This window comes from Salvia hispanica, chromosome 2 (genome assembly GCF_023119035.1).
Source record: "Salvia hispanica cultivar TCC Black 2014 chromosome 2, UniMelb_Shisp_WGS_1.0, whole genome shotgun sequence".
Classification (NCBI taxonomy): Eukaryota; Viridiplantae; Streptophyta; class Magnoliopsida; order Lamiales; family Lamiaceae; genus Salvia; species Salvia hispanica.
Genome location: NC_062966.1, coordinates 3,257,232 through 3,279,900, shown reverse-complemented (window position 1 = coordinate 3,279,900; position 22,669 = coordinate 3,257,232). Strand labels below are relative to the sequence as shown.

Below are 22,669 nucleotides of genomic sequence, written 5' to 3'. Positions count from 1 at the left end.
GTGTAGCCCGCAACCCGTGGGCTGACCCGAATAGCCCGCCAAATTTATAGGGTTGGGGTTGAACTTTTATAAACCGAAATAAATCACAATGCGACTAGCCCGCATCCGATTAACCCGCAACCCGTTAGGGCCAGACCCGAAAACCAGATGGACTGGCCCGAAAACCCGATAATTTTTTTATTGTTCCAATTTTTACTCCCAATTCGACACTTCATTGATTGATTTTATAATTGTAGATAACTAAAAAAATTAACTTTCAATTTTATATTAAATATATAAATTATATATTGAATTTTTATTAATATAATAATTGATAAATAAACTAAAAACTTTAAATTCACTAAAAAAATGTTTAAATTTTTAAAATACGCATTAAAATTTTACGAAATATCTCAAATATTGGTATTTGACCATGTTTATGATTGAGTTTAAGCATATATCTCAAATTTATCATTATTAAATATTTTACATTTTATGAATATAACTAATTTTCATCTTATTTATGGGATTGATCGCATGTTAATCTTATTGGTAGCAACCCGATTAACCCGTTGGGCTAGCCGGAAACCCGAGCTTTTAGGGTTAGGGTTGAACTTTTATAAGCCGAAAGAAATCACAACCCGACTAGCCCGCACCCGATTGACCCGCAAACCGGATAGGGTTGACCCGAAACCGGTGGGCCGACCCGATTGACATCCCTACCCGGAATGGTTAGGAGAGGTCGAACCAACCCTAGGGTCGTTAGATTATAAATAGGGCACTTGTTCACAGAACTTGACATGAATAAGAATTACTGTCTTTTGCCCAAATACCTTGATACACAAGTTACTCAAGTTACGAACTCTAGGAATACCGCTGCCCGACGGGAATCGATCCTGCGGACAACCGCTCCTAATTCTTCCGCCGACCCTACGAAGGGCGCCAAAATCGTTCTCGACCGCCGCGCGAAGCCACCGGTCGATGTTAGGGGAATTTGACCCCTAACACATGCTACTAACTTTTTCTATAAACATTCTACTCCCCCTCCGTCCACGAAAAAAAAGCACTTTGTGAATGACACAGGTTATAATGTAGAGTTGGTAAAGTGAGAGAGAATGAAAAAAAGTAAGAGAGAAGTAGTGTTAGTGGAATGTGGGGTCCATATTATTAGTAAGAGAAAGAGATAAGTTGTTGAAAACTTTCCTTTTTTCAATGTGTCCTATTTTTTGGGGACAACCAAAAAGGACAAATGTACCCTATTTTTCGTGGACGAAGAGAGTACTAGATTTCTTAAAACTCGTGCCAGACCAAATGGTGACAAATTATTAGGGACAAAGGGAGTATATTATTCTCTTATTCTATTACTTCCTCCCTCCCCCAAAGAGTATGAACAATGAGTTCGGCACGAGCTTTAATAAATGAGGGAAAAAGTACGAGTGAGAGGGAGAAAGGGTAGTGGAAATAATGTTAGTAGAGAGTGGGTTCACATTATTGTAATGGTATAAGTTGTTAATGGTAATAGTATAAGTTCGTAAATAAAATGATGTGTAGGGGCAATATTGTTAGGGTTTGTATACTAGAAATCACGTTTCGAGTGATTGAATACTGTAAAACTCTTATTTTATTTTCCAAGTAATAAAACAGATTATTTTTGTCATAATGTTGTTATGTTTTACATTTAATGGATGTTAATTGCATGTTTAAATGTATAAGTTAACTTAACAAAGTCTAAATCTTTGTTTTAGTAGACCGGTTGTGGGCGGCGTCCACTTTAAGGTAACACGGTCAGTCCTAAACAAAGAAAAAGAAGAATTTCACAACCTAGATGGAATTAGACTATCCATCGTGAAAGGTTGCAATGTCAGTCCGCATATTTCTAAGCCTTACTGAAATAAGATGACATTGGTGTGGTATAGCACTGAACGGATCTAACAGCAAGACTTGTCCTTGGGCTATCTACTTGTAACGCCCGCCTTTTCCTTTCTTTCGAGAAACTTTTTTTTTATTTTATTTTATCGTCCTCGTTTTGTTTCGACAATCTATGGGTATGTTTTATCGAAGGATCGACGAATGTTTTGAATCGTGTTGTTGGAATCTCGATGAATGCTATGGATTATGTCGTAGAGAAATTAGAAGTTACTTTCGCGAGTAATTGGAATAACAAAACACCATAGTACTAAAAACAAAATACTACGAATTCATTAATTTTCGTCTTCGACAAGGTAAAAGAGAAAGAAACTCAATTTTTGGGCCTATCACTTTTTGTCTATCTTGTTATAGCCATTTTATTTCTTTTAGTTGGAACAAAAGCCCAAAATCAATTATTTATTTAAAATTTGAACTACTTGGTCAAATACATCCCCAATTGGTTTTTCCCCATATCTCCACTCCCTCAAATCTCTCCAACAAACCAAATCTCCACAAAATTATTATATATCCCTTCTTATAATCTCAGTCATTTATCACCACTGTTCCAAATTTCTTGTGCAACTTCTTCTTTTCCACAAAAGGTATTTCTCTCCTCAATTTCATGAATATTAAGCCTTCGCTTAATTATATTGATTTTTGCAGTCAGTTCCGTGACATTACAGTTTGAAACCAAAGAGTTGTGATCTTGAATACCTTCTGCTTGTGCAAGTTTTCTTCCTTCCAAAGGTATACCCTTTATTCCCTAAATTCTCTGCATAATCACTTTAGTTCACGAGCCTTTGGTGGAATCGTACTTTCCTCCGAAAGTTTCAATCTTAATACTTGCATTGGCCTTCTATTTTACTTCCGACCCCAAGTTCTTTAAAGTTCCAATGTCTGCCCAAAATATTTGAAATCGAACATATTAGAAAATTTAATAAAAGATTTAAATTTGGGGAGAAAGGGGAGGAGACTTACCGGTAACCGAAAGGACTGAGCGGAGGATGCAGTGCTGGATTTTGTGTTAACTTAGAGGTAGAAACGAGAGCGAGGAAGAGTTTGATGCTGGGTGTTCTTGCTGCCATTTTGAATTAAGAAGAAAGAGAGAGCGGGAGGTTTGAGTCAGAGAGGAGGGAGTTGTGCAGAATAGTCGAGAGAGAGAAACTGGTTGCTTGAAGTTGAAATAGAAATAGAGAGATGAGCTGTTTTTTTAGAGAGGCAGACGTGTAGTGTTGAGGAGTCATATAGTATTAATTTTGTTTTATTAAATTCTTTTATATTATAAGCTTTCTTTTGTTCTTTTGTGATAGAGAGATAGTCATAGACTCATAGTTACTGGGAGTATAGGTACTGCCTTTTTATTTCTTTGTTTTGAGTAATTTGAGAAGTAAATGAATGTGGGAAAAGGAGTAGTAGACGTGTACTCATGGGAGTATATTAAGTAGACAGTTTCTTTTTCATTCTTTAATTTTGTTAATTGGGTTGGTATAGTTTATTAACTAATTGGATTTATTTGTATTGGAATTTTACATACTGCCTAGTTTCGGTGATGACTGAGAGTTTTATCTGTTGGGGACTTTTGTGTTTACTTGATGAATCTGTTTTATTACATGAGGACGAAGGATAATTTGAGCGCACACACTTAGGATATTTGCATTGGTAAATTTATTTATTTTACAAAGTCTAATTTTAGCAAATCATATTATTTCAAAGGGTGAACTTTGCACATTATTTGTGGTTGGAGCAGAAAGTGATTGAGGAGCTAAGTGAACGAGGTGAGCTTTCTTTTTAAATAAGGGCAATGCCCTAAGTATATTTTTATATGAAAATGATATGAATATTTGTCATGCCGTGTTTTGTTTTATCTATGGAACCTATCTGCTGTGGCTTTTGCCATCTATGGATAATCGAATTAGGATCTGGCTAGGGAGTGAGTCCCTACTCAGGCTAGTGTACACCAATGGGGATCGTGAGCCGTCTTTTGGGTCGGCCGGTCTAGTGACTTGGAATGTGGCCACATTCCTTGTCATCAATGGATCGGATATGGTAGACATCTATGGGAAAATGACTGCAGTCGAATTTTACAATGGAAATGATTTTAGTGTCTCGGACATTTTTTTTAAGTTAAACCCCGAGAACACTCAATGGTGGCATGATAAATACTTTTTTATAAAATGTTTTCGACATGAGTCCACTGAGTGCATCAAGTACTCAGCCCTGCATTTCTTTTGAAAAATGTGCAAGTTGAGCTGTGACGAGCGCGGTGGGTGTTGAGCATAAAAGTGAAGAAGATAACAAATAAAAGATCTCGAATATATTATGTCTTCACACATAGTATTATTCTTCTCTCGAATGCTTCCGCTGAATGTTGTTTCTTTTATTCCAAGTATTGTTGAGATAATATTCGTTTCGAATTGTTGAATTGATACTCTAATTTTATTCGAGCTATTCCATTTATGTTGAGCTATGGTCGAGTTTCGTTGTTTTCCCCTTTCTTTCCCGCTTCTTTAACCATCCCTAGTCGCGATCAACCGTGTTTTCTATCCTTAGAAAATGCGGGCGTGACACTACTGAAAGGCGAGGTCTTGATAAATATTTATTTCTTAATCAATGTAGGTTAGCATTGAGCGTACGGTATTAATTATGCATTGCTTTGACTTATCAAATGGTGCGGATTTTTCGCAACCCAATAATCCTGATATATTGGGTAGTGGTGATTAATATCTAGCGGTGCTAGGATTGCTATTATGTTGAATCGTGCGCGGGGTGAGTCTCGTTTGATAATGCCCTCAAGAGGAGCGCGAAATAAGGTTTTATTATTCGGAACCTAGCTAGTTGGAGTTTGATCACTCTATGAATAATAAATAAGCGTTTCATGCTAAGTCCACTCTTGGAATTAAAAAGAAATTAACTAATTAAGTCCATAGCAGACATTAATTAATTAATGGACATTTTTATCTTAAGCGCGGGAAATGAAAGTTAAAACGGATACCCGGATTACTTATAATTTCGGATTTGGATGGGGAGAGTTCAATATTACTTCTGTAGTGGCTGCTCGTAAGCTTATATTAAATTGTGGGTTCAATTTAATTAGTAAAAAGTAAATTGGATGAGCCCATATCCAAAACCTTCCATAGATCCATGTCTGGGCCCAAAAGGAACTTAATATAAATAGGAGAATAAAGGAGATAGAAATCATAATTTGTCTGGGCCCAAAAGGAACTTAATATAAATAGGAGAATAAAGGAGATAGAAATCATAATTTTTACAGCAAAAATTTCGTCCCCCCCATATAGAGAAGGGTTCGAATTTTTCCTCTCCTCATAGGAGTAGAACTTCTGTCTTCTTTATTTAAGTCCTAGTATTCTGGTGAGATCAGCCCACACTGATATCAGAGTACAGTTCGGGAACTAGAGAGAAGATCCGTGGTCTAGTATTCAAAGTGTCACGTGGAGAAGCTGCTAGCCATCATCAATTCTTTGGAGAATTAATTAAGTATTTTCTTGCTCTGTAGAAAAGCATGTTTTCGGTTTCAATATTCTTAAAGCATGATTAATTCAAGTTATGAGCATGATATATGTGAGAATTACGCGAATAAATTTTGTCTAAGTAATATGCTAAATAGATCTGATTATTATGTGATTTATTTGCTCGATTAATAATTGTTAAATTACGATAATCCCATGCAAAAACGCTTCCGCTGCCAGTTCCTTCAAATATGTTGTTTGAGTTTTTCAAAATTAGAAAGTTCATACTTTTCAGGAACGGACGAAAAAGGAAACAGTTCATATTCTTTGAGGACGGAAGGAGTAATATTTTTATTTATTTAATACGGAGTATATGATATTTACTACTCCCTCTGCCCCTCTATAGTAGAGGCATTTCTTTTCGGCACGGGATTTAAGAAAAATTGTTTTAAATGAGTAAAGTGAAAGGAGAATAAAGTAGAAAGAAAAAAAAGTTAGAAAGATGAAGAGAGAGTAAAGTACTTTTTGTCAAAAAAGGAAACAACTAACCTACAATGGGGCAACCCAAAAAGGAATATGAGTATTATATTTTCTTTTCATTTAACTCAAATATTTTTGAGTACTCCCTCTGTTCCATTGAAGATGACTATTTTCCTTTTTGGTTTGTTCCAATCAAGATGACTCATTACTAAAAATAGAAACACCACTATTTCTACTGTATTCCCTCTCTGTTACTTTACTCTCTCCACTTAACACATAAAATAAAGTTGCATAAAATCTCGTGCCATAAAAAATGAGTCATCTTTCTTGGAACGGAAGGAATATCTTTTTATCATTTTTTTCAAATTTTTGTCTTTAATAAATCTAAGGATCCATTGTTGTGCACAACAGGACTTATGCTAAATATACACACACAATAATTTAACAGAAAAGGAAAAAGAGAAAAAATGTAAGAAAAAATACTTGCGTTTTTAAGCCTATGTTTCAAGGCACAGCACCGACTGTACACAACATGTGATCCCTTTCGTATCATGGTCTTCTAGTAGACAGTTATGAACGACGTTCACAAAATTACAATAAGTAACACAACCATCTCTTTGTTGAAGAGAAATAGTACTCCCTTCGTCCTTTCATAAGTGAGACATATTCCTTTTTGGGCTATCCCACTATATGTGAAACATTTCTTTTTATGATAAAAAAAAACAACACTTTATATCTGTCTTACTTTATTTTTTCTACTTTTTTTCATTCCTATATTAACCACTAAGAGCATCCGCAGCGGCGGGCGTCCCGACGGAAGTCGGACCGGCGTGCCGGACGTTCGCGCAGGACGTCCGCCATTGTGGTGCCACGACCGACGTCTCATCGGACGTCCCGATTTTTAATTTAAAACAAAGCCTCTATATATACGGCTCGTTGAACTTCATTTCATTCACACCACTTATTTTAACGAGTTTCTCTCTCTTTACTTTCATTTCTCTTTACGAGTGATTCTCTAGTCACGAGTGAGTCACAAACGCCGATGTTTCCCGTTAGAGGTGGGAGAAACACCGGCGGAAGTGCAGCGATGTCCGGGATGATGCCAGGAATGGCGTCGATGATGCCCCAACATCAAATGGCGGGGATGATGCAGGGATACCATAATATGTACCCCCTTGGTGTGCAGGGATAGGTGGGATGATGCCCCAAATGCCCGGGAGGATGCAGGGCATGCCCACCAGCGGCAGGGAGGACAAGGAAGCAGGGGAGAGGGAAGGGCAAGGGCACTACCTCGTCCTTGCTTGCGGGGAACAAGGTGGGGCGAGGGCCGAGGGGGAGGGGGGGGGGGAGGGGGAGGGGGAGGAAGCTGGCATGATAAAGTGGACCATCTGGAGCATAGAGGAGTGCGTCGCTCTGGCGAAGGCCTGGGTCGGTGTAGTCGAGGATCCCTACATCGGGGCTAACCAGCACTCGACAGAATGTGGTGGCGCATTAGCGAAAGCTACCTCCAATTCAAACCGCCAGGTGGGAAGCCTCACGATGGAGAGCAATGCCGGAAACAGTGGGAGCGGCTGCGGAGGCAGCTCGGCCGATTTACCGGCATCTACCAAAACAACCTCCGCACGACAACTAGCGGCATGTGCGCCGATGATGTGAAGCTTCTGTCTCACCAGCAGTACCCCGATAGTGAATTGGGTTTCGGGGATTTCAAATATTGAGAGGTCTACCTTGTGGTGCAGACTTCCACCATGTTTAGTGCGGGTGTTGAAGCTGGCTGGCTGAAGCGGACGAAGATCAACGCCTCCAGCGAGTACAGCAGCAGTGTCGGTTCCCACGAACTCCCTGACGCCAAGGCAGACTTCCCGACCCCTCAATCGTCTTCCCGCCGCCGTCGCCCGGTTGGGCAAATGACTGCGATGCGGATGGCTAGTGGAAGCGCCAGCGGGTCCCAACAAGGTCCAATCGGAAGCTCCTTCCCTGGTCATTCCCAAGTTCAACCATCTCGCCCGTGTCCAGCTAACGCAAAGCATGCCTGACACCATGGACAAGTGGCATGCAGCGACTGATCCCTTATACAAGATCATGTTGAAGGATGCCATCAATACTATGAGGCGCGATTTGGGGATGCCACCCCTGCCTAGGAGTGGCGCCAGGACTCGCGACGGGGACGACGAGGAGTGAGACGGGGGCCGCATTTGTCGAAGCTTTGGGTTGTTGTTTTTTTTAACTATGTATTCTTTTTAAAAATAATTATGTATGTTTTTTTTAAAAATAAAGTGGTTGCATTTTCTCCGTATTCGTATCGAAATTTTAATTCCGTAAATTATTTAATTCCGTAAAATTTTTAATTTGGTGAATTTGTAAATTTTTATTATTGTGGATGTCCGTCGGGATGTTCTTGGGAATGTCCGTCATTGTATAGTGGGATGTCCTTATGACGTGGCAGGAGGTATTTTTGGAAAGTCCGTCGGAATGTCCACCGGGACATCCGTCCCACTGTAGATGCTCTAAACATCACTACCTAAATACTTGTGCCCATAAAAACTTTAGATTTTTCCACCGCCATTGGGTTGTCCCGCGCCACTCTCCACGATCGTAATTTCAATCCCAGCTTCATCAGCGGCCTCTAGATTTTCTTTCAAATTGCAATTCGACCAAAGGAATCCCCAAAAATGTCGAGATATAAAAGGGGAAGACATCCAAATAAATTTAATTCTCAAGCGTATTTGATTTTTTATAATTTGGGTCTACATTTGAGATGGGTAGTTTGTTGATAATGTTGGAATGAAAATAAGAAGAGAAAAAGATAATAAGAGCAAAAATCTCTTATTATATGAAAATTCGCAAATCTCGATCTCATATTCTAATAGGTCATCGAATTTAATCTCAACCTTCGAAAGGTCAGCGAATTGAGATCCATTTTTTAAATCTAATCCATCCTCTACTAATTGTCATTAAGTATAAAAAATGCAAAAGGTCTTTTTTTTCATTGTTATGTACTCTTTCCGTCACATGTTACTTGAAGCGTTTCTTTTCAGCACGAGATTTAAGAAAGTTATGTTCAGTGAGTTAAATAAATAAAATAAAGTAGATGAGAGAATAAAGTAAGTGAAAATAGAATAAAGTAAAAGAAAGAATAAAGTAGATGTGATTACTTGTTTTATTTTTAGCCAAAAAGGGAAATAATTCAAGTAAAGTGGGACAATCCAAAATGATATACGACTCAAGTAACTTGGGATATATGGATAAGGTGAGTAATATTTGGTTAAAAAGTGACTAAATTCCAAAACGAAGACATAAATAACATCTAAGTACTTCTTTCAATGAGCATTCACAATGGAAGGGTTCTTCCACTCACATCAGCTTTTTATCAAAGGGCCTATCTCCCTGCAATGGAAGGGCCCTCCCATAGGGCCTATCCCTTTCCATTTCATTTCCACATCATCATTATTTTGTTTTAATTTTTTTGCACTTCTATATTTAATATGTTATCAAATTAAATAAATTTATATGCAAAAATATTAATATGCAAATATTGGAAAAAAAAATGAGATACAAATTAAAATAAAAATATTATAGAGTATTTAAAGTGTAGACATTCTGAAATATATATATAAAAAAAAAACTATGTGTAAGGGGCCGATGATGGGCCCTTTCTTCCACAATGGAAGGCCTATCATCAGCCATCACACATTGGCCAAAAGGGAGAGAGAAGGAATGGCCTATCATAGGCCCTTCTTCCGCAATAGTTGGCCGATGGGAGCCGATCGGGAAGGCGTCTCTATCAGCCAACCAGAGTGAATGCTTTATATCCCACTTTTCCCAATTTCCTTGAATTTAACTTATAATTAAATTTATTAAACACTATTATATGTTTTTATATATAATAACATTATAATGTCATAATTTCCTTGAATTTAACTTATAATTGAATTTATTATACACTATTATATATATAATAACATAATAAGTTATGACATGCCAATTTATCATAATTAGAAACTGTAATTGAGTTTAGATTTAATTGAATAATTGAATTGGTCAATTAATTTCATATTAATCAAATGATTTGGGATGTAATTTTATCTTATATTCGATTCGGCATCGATGATTTTGTACACTGTCACTTAAAATAAACCAATTCTGATTTATTGCGTTGACAATCGCCACAGATAGTGTATAAATGAAGTGTTTCTTAATATCCTGCGTTGTCAATGCCTCTGCAATACTTTCATTTGATCAAGACAAGTATTGAAATTGAAAAACTGTGATAGAACATTCTTTGATCAAATTTTCATCAACCAGATGGAGTACTTTTCTTTATAAACGAATCTATACTTCTTAAATTTCAACACCGTACATGATTTTAATTGTGCATCATCATTTCCTTCACCTTGTGCAACTCTTTCAGTGAGTTTCGTTGGAGACAGAGTCCCCATGTCGTTGCATTGCAACAACGGGTTCGCTACACCTGGAGCACCGGAAAGACATGGAAGCAGAGCATCTTGTTCGAAGACAGTAATAGCAATACCTGACAGTAAGATCCACGGTAAGGAGAGGCTTTTCTAAACTAGCTTAAAGATTGGCGTTGGAAACGTCTGAACGTGGACGTGCATAAAGCATTAGACTAGGATACGAAAACGAATTACCTGTGCTGACACGGAAGAGCTAAAAATGGAGTGGTTGGAGTTGCCTGGCAAATGGGGCATAAAGCATCATCCCCTTCCGAGTTTGAAGATATATCTTTTGAGAATGGACGGAGAACTTTCCTGAGGGACGACGAATTGAGAAGTGGAAGAAGCAACAACAACATTTCCTGCACATTACGCCATGTTTATTCCATCATGAGTTGAGCGGATAAAAGAACGAGATAGGACAGATATCCTAGTTAACATTTGAGCAAAGTACAGCAACTTGATAACTAAAATCGCCATGCCAAACAAGTTTGATACAACTAAGTTCACCAAAAAAACTTCGCTGTTTGGATACAAGGGGGGCTAAATCCTAAGAGTAAATTGAAGCAACATGACTAACTCAGCCTGACTTTAAAGGGAAACGGAGTGCACAAAATTCTTATAGAAGTTAGTAAAGTTCCACTAGGAAGGGGAAGCCGGGCGGGATGGAGTGGAAGAGCATATAGCATCTTAACAAAAATGTTACCAAAACTATACTTGCAAGAAATGATGAGAATCATGAGATGATTTACCGAAAATTCATTCCACACCAACTGCCGGTTCATGTACTCAAAGCTCACAGATCGATTCATATTTGGACTTCCATAGACAAGCCTTGCTCGTAAGGCTCTCTCAATAAGACTCCTATACCTGCATAAAGGAAAGACCAATTACTACAAAGATACGATTGTTATTCACATACCAAAGCAGATAAGAGCAAAAATATTTTTTTAACTAAAAAAAAATACAAAGGCTGCATAAGACTGATACCTTCCTGTCAAAAGGAATATGAGAAGGTTTCCAAAGGATGCAGCCTTATAAAATCCTTCTATGCGTTGTAGGAGAAACCAACTCCGACGAGCTAGTGATCTCTGGATAAAGAAGAGATGATTAGAAGTTAGAACACTACTTTACTGCATATCTTGCAACAACTACATAGCACTATAGTATAATCTTGCAGAGAAAAGAAGCACCTGCTCAGTATCACCCCATCTACGGAAAGCAGAAAACGACTGAAGTCGGGCCCAAATATACTGACCACCAACAGTTGCTATACAGTACCATATCTTCTGAGAAACAGTTAATCCTGGCCCCTCCAGCCCCATTCTAACTATAAGAATGCATACAAAAGCATAAGTGTAAAGCTTGGACATTAAAGGTAAAGATCCACAATATAATAACTAATACCAAGGGTATACTGAACATAATTTTATCATTCTCACCATTGTAAGACTTAAATTTATTTCAAAGGCCTCTTCTCTCCAAGACACAAAGGTATAATGTAAAACAGAAACAGAATATGAATTATGTCAAAATGGGAGGAAACCTGGACGGCTGGATCCTTGATAAAGACAATTTCTAAGCCCTTGTTTCAAAGTGGCAAAAGGGTATAAGGCTTAGCTAGCAACTAGAATTTAAACTAGCCAACAAAGCTGCTATTTTACTGCTAATTCACAATTATGCATAAATTAGCATCACAAGGTTTTGCAAAAAGATCATCTTGAAGATATTATTGTAGGAGTTTTGCCCAAAACATAGAAGAAGGGTCTCTGACTCTCTCATAACAAACTTATACTAGTAAACACTACAAAACAGAGAGCCAAAAGATGAAAGTAATAATTTTATATATATTCAAACATATCGGGACAAATGTAAAAAGATAACATGCACACAGATAAGCTTCATTTCTTGAATAATTTCCTGCCCCACTAGCCAAATATTAGGTGTAGGACAATATGGGCATATCTAGGCGGATACTACCAAAGGCACATCTTATTGATTTCCATTTAGTATTTACATATTTTCTCACTCGAGGTATGGGCTTTTTAACACATTTTGTAACAACAAGTGCCAAAACAATTTGGCAGGTATGTATTCTATCTCATATGGTCAAACCACTTCATCTACCCAGTTTGCTTAGACATCTCATGATTCTCATCAGTGGTTCAGAATCAGTAAACAGCCATTTTGAATTGATAAATATGCCATTTTATTTTATCTATACTAAATTTAATTTTTAAACCACTGAATAATTGCAAGATTTTTTCAACTGAGCAAATAGTGCAAAGACAGTGCTAAGATCATCTAGATTAAGTCTTCCAATCTCTTTAGTGATTCTGAAAACAGTACTTTATTGCATATTAAGAGGTCCATAGACACCAGCAACATGCATAGATTTCTGTGATTGCAAGTTACGCAATTTACACTAGGAAACAATGATGTTCATCAAACTTAAATTCATGTTTGACGTTGTAGGACAGAAAGTGCACAAGTAGCATTTGAGTAGAAAAACAAAGAGGAGCATGTAGAGTCAGTTGCAAACATTTAACACTGTACAACTCATGTATGGTCATAATGTCATCCTGCCTTAAAATACTTCAAGTTGTTAATCACCCGAAACTTGCCCGGGCATGAAGTTACTTGTGATTCTTCATTACATAGCACCGTAACTTCTCATAACACAACTGACTTTCTCCAATATCTTGAAGCATTCAGTCACCAGTTTATTGCACATCTTTCATAGGAAGTAAATATACAACCTAAACGCTATATAAGAATGATCAGAACGACAGATTAACTGGCAGAAGAAGAAAACAAGTAAATAACCACTGACCTTTTACCCTTGGCTCAACTGCACGTTCATCCCTATACCTCAAGTTCATGAGAGCATTACCAGGTGTAGGCTTATCAACCCATATCGAAAATCTCCATATTAGAAACTCAAGAAATGCATCGAGTTCAGGCTCGTATTGGAATAGCATTCCTGGCTAACCCCAAAAAAGGGAATGTAAATCAAATGCCTGTGAACTGCCAATTAATTATAAAAGCTTCTGGTCCAAGAAAACATGATTAACAGCATGATGTTTACCTTCAGTAAAGAAAAAACTTTAACCAACTGCTCTTTTAACATAGCCGACATTTCAACGTCAAGCCGTCCAGCATCTACCTGATTAACTCTAGATATTTCAACTGGGATCATCTCCTGTCAGAACAACCACAGAAGCACAATTGCAAAATGAGGGCAAAAGCTAGATGCATCCCACAAGGATGATTTTTATTAACCAGTTTCTACTAAAAACTCAAAAACAACTCAGCCAACATATTCTACCCCTCTCACTAACAATCGAACTAATAAAAATTGAATCTTTCATACAACAATCAAGCCCAATATCTTAAAATTTCAGCTGCTAGGTTGAAGATAGATTAAATATTCAATTTCCCCAAAACAAACAACCGACCAAAAGTGAAAGCGCAATTTCACAATAGAAAAAAAAAGATGCAGAATAATACAAATTTCCCTCAACTCAGCACATGAATTCTATCACACTCCCCTCAAAAATTGAAAAAATAAAAGCAGGAAAATCAATTACCGTGGGAAGAGATTGCCATTGAGGAATTAGCTTCAGATAAGTGTTGAACCACGCATCCTCCGGCGGCGGAGGATTGGCAGAACTTCCGCTGGTAGACGAAGACGACGAAGCTAGGGCTTGCATATCCATGATTGAATTAGCTGGTTCTAAATTTCCTCTTCTTTTTCGAATAATAAATGATGGAATTTGGGAGCTCTGCAGTGGCAAAATCGCTGCTGCTCCTCACCACCACCAGTCCACCACCAAGTTTCTTCTTGCTAAATTTTAGTACAACCCTCACTAATTTATTTCACTCTCCATTCATTATAAACAATTTTAAAAACAACACAAATTATACTCAATGAAATTAATTAAATAAAAAAATTAAAACAATGTTAGTTAAAAATGAAACTCGCGCAACCAATGTTTAAAACTATAAATAGACTAAAATTTTGAAATGGACAAAAATAGTAAAGAGAAATTAATTTTTAAAAATAAAAAAGAATGTAAAATGAACCTATAAAAATACAATTGTAGGAACTTTTTACAATCATAAACTCGTGTCTAAGTCATTAGTGGAATATTTAATTATAAACGAAAGAATAATATGCCATTTTTGCACTTTATTTAGAAATCTTTTTGCTACCTTTCAAGAGGAAGATTTGGTAATTGTTGTCATTATCCCACATTTCAAGATGACATTGGTATTGCGACCTTTAGTAACAAGATAAACTGTTATACATTTACTCGGTGTAGGAATATATTTACGGCGAATTCCTTACAAAATTGATTTATACAACTTTATTTTGTGCGTAAAATGGAGAGAATAACGTAAGAGAAATAAAACAAAATAGAGATAAAATTGTTTCCATTTTTAATAATGAGTCATCTTGATTGGGACAAACCAAAAAGTAAAATGGGTCGGTCATATTCAATGGATGGAGAAGTACCAAAAAGTATTTTTAATTTGTCTTATTACTACTTTTTTCAAAAATAGTTTTTGTTATTTTTCTTTTTCTGCACGTTCTAAGAGCATCCTCATTCGTGCTCTTAGCTAAGAGCACGGAAGTGGGCCCAGACCCACTTTTACTCCTTGTCCTTAGTTAAGAGCACAACACCCACATCCGTGCTCTTAGCTGAGGACAAGCTCAAGGGTCCCACCATTCTATTATTCAATTTATATAAAAACATTTCCACAATATTAAAATGCATTAAAAATATCCGGAATACTATTACAAATTACAAAATAATTAAAATTACATAATTAAAATCCTAAAAAATAAAAATACATAATTAAAATCCTAGAAAATAAAAAAAAAAAATACATAATTAAAATCCTAGAAAATAAAAAAAAATACATAATTAAATTCATAAAATTAAAAAGACCCACTACTCGTTGCCGAATTTCGCCCAAATGTGTTTTATTAGGTCTTTTTGTAGCTCAATGTGGGTTCTTATATTGCGCATAGTGTGTCTTGTTTCGATCCTCTCGTTCACCAACGTATGCACACCTCGTCGTGGGGAAGACCTCGCGGTTGAGCTTCCGGCTTCATCCTCGTCGTCAAAGTTAGCTGACATCGATCCTTCGTCAGCTATAATCATGTTGTGCAAGATAATACACGTGTACATAATGTCGGCGATATTCTTAACAAAAAGATACATTTACTAGTTCAAAATTAAAGCCATCACAAAAATCTCTCGAAAATTATTTCTTCATATTCTAGCAACCAGTTCAAAATAAGTTTCTCCAATCCAAATTAGTTTTCTCAACTTGAGATAAAATCAAGGGGAACAATCACTTTGGAAACATGATTTGAGATGCACTTGAATCACCTTGATAACCCTGCAAAGCCAAAAAATAAAATAAATGTATATCTAATTACAAATGAAGAACATAATAAAAATTAAGTAATATATCTTCTTATGAGTGAAAAATATACCTGAGTCAGTAATGAAATAAATGAGAAAGGCTTTCCATGAGCATGTTGAATTGGCATCATATCAGATGATATGCCCTACAAATTTTTACACCAATACAATTATGATATATTTATATATACATATAACCTAATAAATAATTTGTAAGCATACATACCATGTTTTGGTTGCTTGGATTCATGTGGAAATCTACATTCAACATCGGTGTTTGCTCTATGGGAGTCACGCCATGAACTGGCTGCAAATGTTTTCTTCCTTTCAAAGAATTGCTCTTCCTTCGCTTCTCTATAGCACTTTTCATTCGAGAATTTGTCACTCCCTTCGACTTTCTCTTAAGAGGATCAAGAATTTGAGTTGAAGCATGTTGAGGGACATCATTATCCTGATTTCTCATGGTGTTGTTTGTGCTCTTACAAACCGAGGAGACATAATTTCTAATCTCAATATCAAGCTCATGGAGTTTCTTTTTTGCAATTTTAACGGTTTCAACATCATGTCACTTAAGCTCATAACGTCAAAAGATTGACGCATCAACTCCTTTAGATGAAAAGTTCTTGACATTGTCAAATCGAAGGAGCATGAACCACCGTCGTTATGATGAACTTCTCATCTTGCACTTTATGTCCGCCTCTTTAGTATGTATTGCATAGGAATAGCAGTCATATTCAAATGATTATTCATTACCGTCAATGCATGGCAACATAACCATCCTAATAAATCAAATAACGTGCATGTGCATGAGATGATAACATTATTTGAATCAAAACTTACAGAATGCTCTGCATGACCTAATTCCCTCCTCAATGTGTAAGTGTAAACTCCGCCTTCATGCTTAGAACTTGTCACATGCCATGACAATCCTTGAAAATACTCAACTTGAAATTTTTTGAATATCTTCAAAGTATACACTTGTGCCGCTTGCCTAAAATACCACAATCCACACCGATTCTTGGCACCCCTCGAGTACATTCAAAATCATCGGCCACTTGATTATCACGCATCTTTTCTGCTTGCTTCTCATAGTGATTAACAAACTCGGTTAATGTCATTGTCTTACAAGACAAATGTTTGAAAACATTATTCGTGCTTTCACTTCTCTGTGTAGATCTTATGCCGGCCGAAAAACTAGCACGGTTAAATGCGGGGCACCATTTATGACGCAACAAGTACAAATTAAACAACCACTTATTTTCCCCAACATTCCATTCTTCACATAGATCTCTCCAAAGCTGCTCCATCTCATTCTCCATTTCAACTTCATACAAAATTTTATTGAATTTTGCCTTAAATCGAGAATCCGAAAGAAGATGTGAACTATGTTGGGTGGCATTTTTAGAGATATGCCAAACACATAACCGATGAACACTGTTTGGGAAAACCTTGCCAATAGCATTGGCCATTGCACTATCTTGATCAGTGAAAATTGTTTTAGGTGTCTTGCCCCCCATTGCCTCCATGAACGTCTCAAACACCCAAATAAATGAGGTTATTGTCTCATCTAGCATAAAAGCACAACCAAATAAAACATTCTTCCAATGATTATTAACCCCCACAAAAGGCGCACATACCATGTTATACTTGTTTGTATGATACGTCGTATCAAACACGACAACATCAACAAAACAATCATAATCTATTCATGAAGCACCATCGCACCAAAAAAAATTAATCATTCTATTCTGGTCATCTACCTGGAGTGAGTAGAATAGATTACTACCAGAAGCTTGTAAAGATTGTAAATGTTTCAAGAGGCTTTGACAATCTCCTGCACTTATTAAGTTCATCCTTTTTTATTGTAAAATTTTTTTACAATCCTGAAGAGTAAACCCCACATTTTGTGCTCCCCCCGCTTCATTTTTAGGCAAGAATAAGCAGCTTTTATCCCATAATCCACCATAGTGTTAAGAATGCTTCCCTTCGTTTCCGTAATCTTGCGACATGATCTAATCAAATGCTTATGATTATCATCAACAAAAGGATGATTATGGAAATCACTAAATTCAACCACTTCCCAAACATTTTCTTCGATATAAAATCTAATGCGAGCCGTACACCCACATATTTTTAACGATCTTTCAGTTTTTCTGTCATCTGAGGGGGCAAATTCTGAGTATCCCTCACAACAGCATAGAAACATACATCCCCGAAGCTCATTTTTACGGTTATAGGTTTTCTTACCTTTTCTAATCCCGAATCCCTTGTTGAATGCATATGCATTATACGCCTTGTATGCTTCTTCTTCATTTGCAAATATCATTCCAACTTTGAAAATAAATTCAGTCTCCATGACCCGCATGTATGAATCAGCTGGAATTTCTATCAGAGAAAAAACATGTATAATTAATACTACAAATTTACGGAACCAAAAATCCTGCTATTTGCTAATTAATTCAAATAAAGTTCACTATCTTATCTTTATACTATTAAAATGAAATTATTATATTAATAAAAGAATATCAATATAAAATCAAGAACAAGGAGTATTTTTTAATATCTATTAAATACGTAAACAATAACATATCTCACTAGCTATGTAGTTAAACAAACAAATACGCATATACACCGTATATTATAAAGAAAGATGTATACAGGATATAAAAAGGGAGAAAGACTTACCCATGAAATTCAAAAGGATGGTGGTGGCGATTTCTTCTTTGTATTATTATGAAAAAGAAGGAATGAAAGTTCAGTACATATAAGAATATTTGTTTATTATGAGGAGATATGTTATAAACATAAGAATATTTTATATTATTAGAGAGATACTCCTATGTTATATTCATATATATTAGGCACGCAGATTATTACATTTGGTGATTACCACCATATTTAATAGTTTTGCCCACTTTCCATAATGAATTAATGGATGGCTTGATTTAACCGTTAGTTTAGTGAGTAGGTGTTTAATTGAGGTGGCATGTTATTTCCATTTGTCAAGGATTTATTGGTGAGGTACACCAAGTCATTTTGTCACCTTGGGGTGGATGGACTATAGAATTTTTACTCATAACATAATGTGTGGTTGTTGTGCTTTGGTTGGAACCTTTTCTAACTTTTATTAAAATATTCTATTTCTTTCTCTCTCTATTTTAATATCTACATCCAACCTTTTTTTTCTCCAATTAAACACTTTAATCAATAACTCTTTAAATCTCATGCAGATCAAGAAATGTCATTTTAGTCGAGACAGAGTGAGTAACATTATTTTAGATCTTAATTATGCATATAATAGGTACAGCCATGTATAATAGGTAGTACTCCCTCCGTCCTAAGATATTAGACCTCTATTCCACTTTGGGGTGTCCCAATACACTTGAGTCATTTCTATTTATGGTAAAAATTTACTTTCTACCAACTCCACTTAAACCACTAAACAACTACTCCCTCCGTCCCGGCTAAGATGACACATTGCTTAGCCGGCACGGGATTTTAGGAGTTATTAGTTAAAGTGTTTAATTGGAGAGAGAGAAGGTGAGTGGAAGTATTAAAGTAGAGAGATAAAGAAAGATGAATATTTTAATAGGAGTGAGAAAAAGTGGTTGAGTGTATTAATTGGAGAGAGAAAGTTACCAAAAAAGGAATTGTGTCATCTTAGTTGGGACAAACTAAAAAGAAAAACGTGTCATCTTAAGCGGGACGGAGGGAGTATCTCCTAAATTCTTGTGCCCAAAAAAAAGGAGTCTAATATTTTGTGACGGAGGGAGTACATTTTTTTAGATCTTAATCATGCATATAATAAGTACTACTCCCTTCGTTCCATAGTAATAGAGTCATTTTGCCATTTTGGTACGTTCCGTAGTAATAGAGTCATTTCTCTTTTAGGTAAAAGTCAACACATTTTTCAACACCTACTTTACTCTCTCTTACTTTATTATCTCTTCATCTCTCTACTTTTTTTATTTTCCACTTTACTCTCCCTTTACATAACTCAACTAACACAATTTTTCTTAATTTTCGTGCTAAAAAGAACTGCATCTATTACTATGGAACGGAGAAAGTACTATATAGTACTATTTTATTAAAAACTTGTGTTGTTCCTATTTCCAAAGCTGCATTGATAGTCTTCTGAAAAATAAATATTACTGATATACACATGCATTTAACACTATCAATCTTAAAAAAATGTGATTTTTCATTTCCAAAGTTGCTAATCATATTCTTCTCTCCTTCCTAAGCCATCAACTGAAAACAGAAATTTGAAAAATTAGTAATAGTACTTAAAAACGTTTTAAACTAAAAAATGTAAATTTATAATTCAATAAACAATCCTTTTTTTGTTATTTCTTTTTTTCATTAGTTCGAAAGGATAATGCTTATTTTTTATTTTGTAATACATTTTTCTTTATTTGTAGTATGTCTTTTTTTATTTTGTCAATACATCTCTTTTTTTTGTTATTTTTTTATGTAACATTATAACTACACTCATATTATATTTCGTCCATAAATATATATTCATATGATTTACTCTATATTTTTTATTTTATCATTTAACTGTTAATATATCTTCACTATTTGAAAATTTATGGTCATGTGCTATCTTTATTATTTGAAATTTTATTGTTCCATGCATAGCATAGTTTTCAACAACTTCTTCCTTACTTTATTTCTTTCTCTCTTACTAATAATTGACATCCACTAACACTACTTTTCTTTTATATTTTCCTTCTCTCTTAGACAATGGCATGAAGCTTTAGTGGCAACGAATCTCCGGACAGATGCAAGGAGCACTTTCTGGTGGATTGGAAGAGGGTTTGGGTCGGTTAAAGCTTTCAAGGTAGCGTATTGCAAATATTTGAAATTTTTTGTTAGGAATATTTCAACGAAAACAAATAAAATTGAAAGGACATTTACTTGGAATAATAAATAATTTTAAACTAATAAAATAATTTGAAAAATCGTCGACAGCAGGATTCGAACCTGCGCAGGCAAAGCCCAACAGATTTCGAGTCTGTCTCCTTAACCACTCGGACATATCGACGTTATGTTTTTCTTATTGGTAATTTTTATTAATACATTGATCAAACGATTATTACAACATAGAATGGAGAAGATATATGCTGATTTTATGATAAATAATGTCAGACATATAAAAGTGCATAAAATCTAGAATGTCAAAAATATGATCCTATTGAAAACTTACCTCAGGTGCACAATGTTCGGAATTTTAGTGAGCAATAAAACGTGGCATTTGTTAAGTGATGGATGTTAATCGTGTTAGTCCAATGAATTTTAGATAAAATCCACTTTGGACTGCAGTAATTGAGAGCATGTTGGTTGGGCTGAGATTTTATTATGTTATAAATTTTCAGTAACCTTAAAGAATTGGGTTTCAAGGTAGTTTAAAGGACTAATTGAGTCGCTAACTACTCCTTCCGTCCGCCATTAGCAGGCTCATTTCTTGGCGGCACGAGTTTTAAGAAATGCCAAGAAAAGTGGGTGGAAAAAAGTTAGTGGAATATGAGTCTCATTTATATATATTAGTTTTAAATGAAATATGAGTGGAATGAGTTAGTGGAAGGTGAGCCCATATTACCATTTATGGTAAAAATGAACCAGGACTCTTATTCGCGGACGGACTAAAATGGAAAAACGAGATTCCTATTCGCGGATGGATGGAGTATTAAATTTACATGTGATCAGTCCAGTTTATTAAATGAAAATTATTTATATTTGTAGAATATAAAACATTTAATTTTGAGAAATTTAGGATAAATGTTTAACTCAAGCTTTATGAAATACTTTAGGCCATGTTTGGTTAACAGAAAGTAAAGTTGACAAGGAAAATGAATCCCGAGAATATGATTCCTGATAACTTTACTTTCCAGTGTTTGAAATATATCAAGATTTTATATTTTATATTTGATTTAAATACCAAACTAAAAATATATAGTACTTATTATTTTTTATTTATAAAAAATAATAATAATATAAAATTTTTAATAAATTATAAATGATAATAATTATATTAATATATTTATTATTATGATGAATAGTTTAAGTATGGATCACTCATCATAATATATAAATAATATAATTGTCGTTATATTTACATGGAGTAATATAATTATAAATGATTATAATAATAAATATGATAATGACATTTGTAAATCTTGAGTTGTTGAGTTACTTAACTTATTAGAATATAGATTATGATAGTTGAACATCTAATTTAATGATTTTAAAATTTAAAATAACACATTAACATATTTTAAAAAATTTCAAAGCATGTTTTAGAATTTAAATAATATATCTTATTGTATTTGACTTTTCCAATTTATTTATCTTATGTTATACATAAAACAATTAGGATCCAGACCTTAATATCGGCCTTTTGTTTTAAGCTAAAAATTGAAAAAATTTCAATCAAAATATTTTCTATTAGCTGGTTTTTTCATATATGAAATATCAACTTGTCCTAGATCATTTGGAATAGGAATGTTCCTCCGTATATCAAAAAAGTCTTTTTTCTGACTTATTAGAAGCATAAGAAATTTCTTGCTTCTTATTTCCTTTCCAATTTAAATATAAAATGAAAAATTACTTTAAATTTCTCTAAGTTATTACAATCATCATTGAAAGTACGAAATCAGTTATCATAAAAGAGGGCAAAACATATAATAGTGCATCCAGGTTTAACATCATCAGGCCAACCCATTAGGTAGTGGGTTAGGCCTACTCGACTTGCGGGCTAATCATGTCAGCCTGGGTTGCACTAATATCTCTATTTGTACTACAACTCTATTAATGTATTTATTTTAAATATCAATTTTATTAAAAGGGCAGTGAGTATTATATACTCCTTCTGTCCCATTCAAGATATCCATATTTTTGAATGTGACAAGATTTTAGCTGTAGTAATTGTGTGTGATAAAGT

At 35.2% G+C, this 22,669-nt stretch overlaps 1 protein-coding gene, 1 long non-coding RNA gene and 1 other non-coding gene across 3 annotated transcripts; 1 reads left to right on the top strand and 2 right to left on the bottom strand.

Annotated features, from left to right (window-relative positions):
* The first annotated feature begins 2,351 nt into the window (after window positions 1-2,351).
* Window positions 2,352-4,350, top strand: LOC125207893. Its single transcript, XR_007174029.1, has 3 exons — window positions 2,352-2,489; window positions 2,551-2,634; window positions 3,601-4,350. It is a non-coding gene; the product is annotated as an uncharacterized LOC125207893 (long non-coding RNA).
* A 5,718-nt stretch (window positions 4,351-10,068) lies between these two features.
* On the bottom strand, window positions 10,069-14,160 carry LOC125203768 (peroxisome biogenesis protein 2-like). Its single transcript, XM_048102206.1, has 8 exons — window positions 13,879-14,160; window positions 13,377-13,490; window positions 13,122-13,275; window positions 11,482-11,618; window positions 11,279-11,379; window positions 11,041-11,158; window positions 10,484-10,650; window positions 10,069-10,365 (listed from the first exon to the last, which is right to left on the bottom strand). The coding sequence occupies exons 1-8, from the start codon at window positions 14,005-14,007 to the stop codon at window positions 10,242-10,244; spliced, it is 1,044 nt and encodes a 347-aa protein (XP_047958163.1). The 5' UTR covers window positions 14,008-14,160; the 3' UTR covers window positions 10,069-10,241.
* A 6,531-nt stretch (window positions 14,161-20,691) lies between these two features.
* On the bottom strand, window positions 20,692-20,773 carry TRNAS-CGA. The gene has a single exon. It is a non-coding gene; the product is annotated as a tRNA-Ser (tRNA).
* Between the last annotated feature and the right edge of the window lie 1,896 nt (window positions 20,774-22,669).

Excerpts from the sequence above, each read along its gene's own strand:
- LOC125203768 (XM_048102206.1), bottom strand. The coding sequence starts at position 14,007 with ATGGATATGCAAGCCCTAGCTTCGTCGTCTTCGTCTACCAGCGGAAGT. Across the intron at positions 11,380-11,481 it reads GATGGGGTGATACTGAGCAG|AGATCACTAGCTCGTCGGAG; the intron begins GTGCTTCTTTTC and ends TTCTTTATCCAG. Across the intron at positions 11,159-11,278 it reads ATATTCCTTTTGACAGGAAG|GTATAGGAGTCTTATTGAGA; the intron begins GTATCAGTCTTA and ends TCCTTTATGCAG.